General features: G+C 42.3%; 1 protein-coding gene across 1 annotated transcript in view; it reads left to right on the top strand.

Moving 5' to 3' along the window:
• The window catches only part of WDR45B (WD repeat domain 45B), a 52,265-nt gene that overhangs the window by 36,213 nt on the left and 9,550 nt on the right, over positions 1-6,502 (top strand). Inside the window, exons 7-10 of the mRNA XM_019502586.1 lie at positions 196-283; positions 841-935; positions 2,152-2,342; positions 6,256-6,341. Of these exons, the coding sequence (XP_019358131.1) occupies positions 196-283; positions 841-935; positions 2,152-2,342; positions 6,256-6,341 (460 nt within the window). The remainder of the gene's footprint in view (positions 1-195; positions 284-840; positions 936-2,151; positions 2,343-6,255; positions 6,342-6,502) is intronic.

The raw sequence follows: 6,502 nt of genomic DNA on the forward strand, positions 1-6,502 counted from the left end.
GCCCCCCCATTGCCCCCAGCATCTGGTTCTGAAAACCCAGCATCTCTTATGTGCAGCCCCAAAAAATCCAATTCATCCAATACCCAAGTTTTATTGTGAAGTTATTCATTAATGATTACATTGGTTTCTGAGCACAAAATATCTTGTTTTATCAAAATCACGGGTGTGCCAATGGGATTTTTCTTCCGGTTATAGTGATGATCTGGGATGATCTGAAAAAGAAGACTGTCATTGAAATAGAATTTTCTACAGAAGTCAAAGCAGTTAAATTGCGAAGAGATAGGTAGGTGTGATATGAAAACTCATACCAAATGCATGACTGACTTGCAGTGCATATAGTTGTTTGTAAAATTCTCAGCTGTTCTTGGAAAGAGACTCTTAAAGTCCTACGTTGGCAATTAAACTGATCTAAACTTGGGCTTTGAACAAGCATGAAGGACAGTGCATCACATCTAAAGTATGCTGGACTTTGACACCCTAAGGGGGAGGTGTTCTCATGTGGCAATTTCTGATGTTTTCTACTTTTGCTCTGTACAGGAGAGTGTTAAAGGAGTTCCTGCTGCCTCCTATATGGGAAGAACATGTTCTAGCATCTAAACAGCTGGAACCAATTTGCTTTGTTAGATGTCACAGCTGTGGGTTGAAGCAGTCTTGCAGGACTCTTGGCTATTGCTGCTCAGGAGGGTGGGAGTTTATAGAGCAAAACAAAACTTGCCTTTTATAGGCAGAAACAGCTGTAGAAATGAACTAATGATATTAGTACTTGAAACTTGTCCCCACTTCTCTTTTGTCCTGGTCTTGATTGAGAAGACATTTAGCATTTTTGTTTTTCTGTTGCAGGATTGTGGTAGTCTTGGACTCTATGATAAAGGTTTTCACATTCACACACAATCCCCACCAGTTGCACGTCTTTGAAACTTGCTACAACCCTAAAGGTTAGTTGTGTACTTGACTACTTTCTTGCCCCCATCTTATTACTTTGCCCTTATTAATCTTGTCTCCCACTTGATGCTACTTACTTAACTCATAAGTTGAGTTCTGCGTGCTTTTAATGCTAAATGCAAGCCACAGATTGTTCTAAAGTATTATGGTATAAGGCAGCTTTTCATTGACTCTGCTTTGCCATAAGCTTAACTTCTCAAAACAAGATGGGAGTAGCGTGTTTGTTTTTTTTTTAATGCAAAACTAGTGAAGTTACAAATATGTGCTCTTTGTCATTTTGGCATATGTCAACTTTGTCATTCTGGGTTAGAAACAAACAAGCCAGGATGTGAATTAAGTTACCAGTTATTAATAGTATTCCAGTCTTTTTAGTCTCTTAATTAATAAGACTGGTATTGTCTGTAGCTTGCTCACTCTCTCTCTGTTTTGAAGAAGTAATTACTCTTTAAATTGCTGCTGAGCTTTCTAGATGAAATGCATCCTATCCCTTGTATATGAATATTAAATGGGTATTGGCTCAGGGAGGATAGGAGAGAAATCTTTTGACTAGTATGCTAGTAGCACATTTGCCATATAGTTGGTGTTAACTGCAGCAGGTTAGTCACCAGATCTAGTGACTTAGATTCAGAAGAGGTGTGATGGTCCCATTTCAGTAAATAGTTTGGAGCTTGAGGGAGCCAAAAAATTGAATGTTAACTTGCAACATCTTAAGCTTCAGCTTTTGGTCATCAGTCTTACTACGTAGCTGAACTTCAGTCCTGCACTTCTGTAAATCCCCTCCCAAATTCACTGTTGTTCTAAAAATATTTCTGCTATGCTCTCAGCAAAGTGAAAGCTTCCCAGACTCTTTTATATAATTCTTATTCAGACCTGTAAAGTTGGGGGGAGGGGTGCTTTTTTTTCAAACTTTTGAAAATGTCCAGATTATTGGACAAATGTGAACTAGCTTGTTTGTACTTTTGGAATAAGTTGCTGTTTCAGAGACCAAGTTGATGTCTTTTAACTCACTACATCCATTTAAAAAGAAAAATCCAAGCATCAACCCCCTACACCTGTGCATTACACTTCTGGCTGGATAATTACTTTGGGATGGCAGCAGCCATCAAATGCTCTTGGATAAGTTTTACGAAATCCAGTCCTTTTATATTTATTCAAGCTCATTCATGTTTAGGGCTTTGAAAATAAATTGCCCTGTCTCTCTTTTTCCAGGCCTTTGTGTCCTTTGTCCAAATAGTAATAATTCCCTCCTTGCATTCCCTGGAACACATACTGGGCATGTGCAGATAGTGGATCTGGCTAACACAGAAAAGCCTCCTGTAGACATACCAGCTCATGAAGGAGTTTTGAGCTGTATAGCTTTAAACCTTCAGGGAACAAGAATCGCAACAGCATCAGAAAAAGTAAGGAAATCCTTTAAATGTTCTATTATATGTGGTTATTGTTAGAATGTAGTGTAGAGTCCAGCACCCACATGGGTGCTGTCACTAATGGCTGGAAGACTAAAGTTGTGATGAACCTAGGTTTTGAGGTGGGCACAATTTCTGCGTAATCTTTGCTACAGGCTCAGCATGATGGGGTATTTAACAGGAGTCTGGCACTGGCATAATTCAATACTTTACTTCATTTGCCACTAACACAACTGACTTGCTCAAATCCCTGGTATTTGGCTATCTAGAATGCTTGCTACATAGCTTAACTCCTTTTCTTCTAACAATATTATTTGGGATCCTTAAGGGCTTTGGGCTCTTTATTGATTTTTAACTGAGACACACAGATTGAGGCTTTTAGACTCATCTGCTTCACATGTCCCATTCTTCTGTCATTTCTCTCCACTCCCAGTCTGGATATCTGTGTGTGTGTGTGTGTGTGTGTGTGTTGGAGGGGCCTCAAGCTAAACTTTGTTGCTAGATGGGAATATGTTCTTACAGGTCAGTCAGCAGCTGTACTGGCTAATTCTTTCTGATGTCTTCAGCTCTTTTCTCCCTTTTTTTTTTTTTTTTTTTAAGCTCCAGACCCAGGAACAAAAATTCACTTCTGTTTTGTTGAAATTTTAAGTCGTGTCCGTCCCCTGTTTCCCCCCCCCCCCCGTTCTTTGCAGTTAAAAATATGAAACTGGAAATATTTTTCTAGCTTTCATGAGTGGGGGGGGACCTTTGCAGAATTAACAGCATTCCCCCCTCCCCCCCATCCCCACTCTTGCACTGTAGTGGAAAGAAAATGTTTTTGTAATGCAAATCTATTTCTGAAGCCCTTGATGCAGGAGTACAGGACTAGAGGATTAGAAGTCTGGTTTGTGGTATGGCTCTTCTACAATGATGCTCTCACAATCAGAATATTGCTGGACAGTTGTTAGTTAATGCCACTGTTCAGTTAACATCTAGACATGGGGTTGGCAGTGTTTTGGGCGGAGTGCTAAAAACACACACAACCTGTCTTGTAAGATGTTGGCATGCGGAGGGTAGACAGCAGGGGAGTTGCAAGGGTCCAATCCTTGTTGTGGCAGTGCAGCACCAAGCAGGGGTGGAGTGCAGGCCAGGGGTCACCTACCTCTGTTCTACACCAAAAGCAGGCTTGTTTTTTTGGGGGGGTTTTTTTGGGGGGTTTTTTTTTGGTTGGTTTTTTTGTTTTTGTTTTTTTTGTTTAGTGTTTCGGTTTACTTTGTGTGTTTAGTAGCATGGTTTTCATGTATGTGAAACTTGAACTCCTTTTGAAAATCCCACCTTCTGAAGTCAATCCATTCCTTAAATGGGGGAAATAGATAGTGACTCTGCCCCATGAAGTCCTCCCTGGATGTATACTGCAAGATTACGTAACTCATTTTTTCTTAGGCTCCAAGGCCCCATATTTTGGGTCCTTCAGGTAGGATTTTTTCCATCACAGATGACAGTGGGACTTGTACTCAAGGGTATAAACCTTGGGGAGCCTAGGCTTCTATATTTCATAAACTGTGCCCTTCTCTTGGTCATCTCCACTGTTTGTTCCCATTTGTGGGCTGTGGTATTCTTAAGCTTTTGGTATTTTTTTGAAAAGCAGTGTGGAAAGAATGCAAAGTAGAGTGCTTGGGAAGAGGCCCATCTATTGTCACAAACGTGTGGAGAAAGCAGGTTGGCAAAGAGCAGCCTGCTGAGGAGTTCTACTTTAGAAAGGTGGGAGGTGAAGCCATATTTTTTCTGTGTTCTCTGCTACCCTCCTCTCCCTCCTTCATGGAAGTAAATTTAGGCAGGCTAGTTGTACTCCATCCACTGTTTCTTCTGGAGATATTGGATGTTCATTAAAGTGGATATACAGCTGGTATGCAGGCCTTTCATTCTTAATCTTGGCAGATCCTAAAAATTTAACAAGACCCATTCCCTAAAGGACAGGAGAATGTCCCTTTGTCTTTTTTTTGTAGTTGGTGGGCAAGATGAGTTTTTGGGTGTTTTGTAATGGAGACTGGACTGGACTTGTCTTCACCATGTCTAATATGTAACACTTTAAGTGGCGATGTAAGAGAGCTGTGACTGGTCCAGAAATTGAGGGGGCAAGAATTTCTTAGGGTGACTCTTACTGGACCAACATAGTTGATCCACTTAAAGATCTTACCGTAAAACTTTGCTTCTCGCCCTTAATAAATAACATATGCCTCCTTGATGTAAGACCACACATAAGAGACTGTTTGCCCTAAGCTAATGTGGTAGGCAAACATCTGAAGCTACAGTGCATGTGGATGGTGGTAGTATTATTGTGTGTGTGGTAACATATGTACTCCTGCACTTCTATCTCATTGCTTACAACAGTAGCTGGAGACTTTTAAATTGTCATTGACCCCATGTTTTATCTAGAGGTGCACCGATATATTGGTGCTGATCCAATATTGGACTGATGTAAAGGAAATTGGCTTTTTTTTGCCTGATGTGGCCAATAAATGCTCTGTGCATGCGTGCAGCCTCAGTGCAGCACACAGGCAGTGAGGAGCACAGCCCAGCATCTTGGAGAGCTGCATCCAGCTGGTAAGTCGGTTGTGGCAGAAGGTTGGGGGTGGGAAGGGGCATGGGTTGGCAGATCAAGGCCCCCATGGTGAGGGAGTAGAACTGGGGTGGGGCACAGGATAGAGCCACAGCTTGTTCAGGGGAAGAGGAGTGACTCCTGCTGCTGCATGCACCCCAAGAGGGCATATGGAGGGTGCCCCCAGATCTGTGTATGGGGTGGGGGGGCTAGGGCTGCACCAGGCTCTTCGTGGCAGGGGGGCTGGGTTGGGAGGGAGTTTTGGGGAAGCTCCCTCCCAGCGCCGCTGCTGCCTGCTCCGAGTGCAGCCCAGCCCACAGTGATAGCCCACCCTGACCCCACGCAGATCTGGGGGGCGTGTGCCCCCCCCATAGTGTGCCACAGCTCTGTCTGGCACCTGGCCTCACCCTGGCCCCACTCTGTCCCTCACCATGGGGGCCTCTATCTGTTGCCTTCCCCCTCCTCTTCCACCATAACAGATTTACTATCTGGACACTGTTCTTCAAGTTGCCACGCTGACTTATGCCTCCCTAAAAATTGGCTATCTGTATTGTCCCAAAACATTTCTATTGGTGCACCCCATATTTTATCCTGATTTCACCAAGTGAAATGCGTACTTCAGGTACCAAGTGCTGTTTATTGCACTTTAAAGTTAATTTTGAGATCAAATCAAACCTCACCATGAACACAGTATTCTGAGATGGAGCAGTTTGAGAGCCTTAGTAAGCAAGTCAGATGGCTTGAGTTACTGCAGAGTACTAATGCTGTGTATGCAGCTACAACAGCCTGATGGTGTGATGAACATTGGCTTGTTTTAAGGATTTTTTTCTGGCAGTGACACAAAGTTGTAACTTTTATCTTGCTTTATGCTGGCTGTCCTTGCTCAAACTGAGGAACTTGCAGAATAGTGAGCAATGATGGGAAATGCTGAGCATGAGGAAACAGGATTGGAATAATGTTTGCAGAGCTTATGGAGGGGGAGGGAGGCAAAATCAACTCCAGTGGGTTGAGCAAGCTCTTGCAACCTGTTTTAGTCCTGGCGCTAATTCTCATCTAAACCATAACACTAAAGTGTTTGCGGCGTCAGAAAAATATCCAACTTCTCTTTCAGATCTCTTAACACTAGACTTTAATAAAAGTTACCTAGTTTATCTTAATGCAAACAGTTATTGATTGACTGGCACAAGTGGGTGTTTGGGTTAAATATTGGTGCTTTAAAATTATTTTTAATATTGGCGTTCAGGAGGCTGGATGGTATTGCAAATGCAGGAAAAGCCAAAGGCTCCTTCCATGTTGGCTAATAAACCATTTCATTACTTTTTTTTCAAGGGGACCCTTATAAGAATATTTGATACTTCATCAGGGAATTTAATCCAGGAACTACGAAGAGGATCACAAGCAGCCAATATTTACTGGTAAGTCTAACTTTCCTTCTCCATTCTTTGAATCTGACAGAGTATGTATTAGGGCTGTGCAAAGCTTTGGTCCCTGATTTGATTCAGTGGCCGAATCTCCGAATTCAAATTAAATTGGGAGACTCTTTAATCTCTCCGAATCAAATCGGAACACTCCAAAT

Source organism: Gavialis gangeticus, unplaced genomic scaffold (assembly GCF_001723915.1).
Source record: "Gavialis gangeticus isolate Ggan-Ray unplaced genomic scaffold, GavGan_comp1, whole genome shotgun sequence".
Classification (NCBI taxonomy): Eukaryota; Metazoa; Chordata; order Crocodylia; family Gavialidae; genus Gavialis; species Gavialis gangeticus.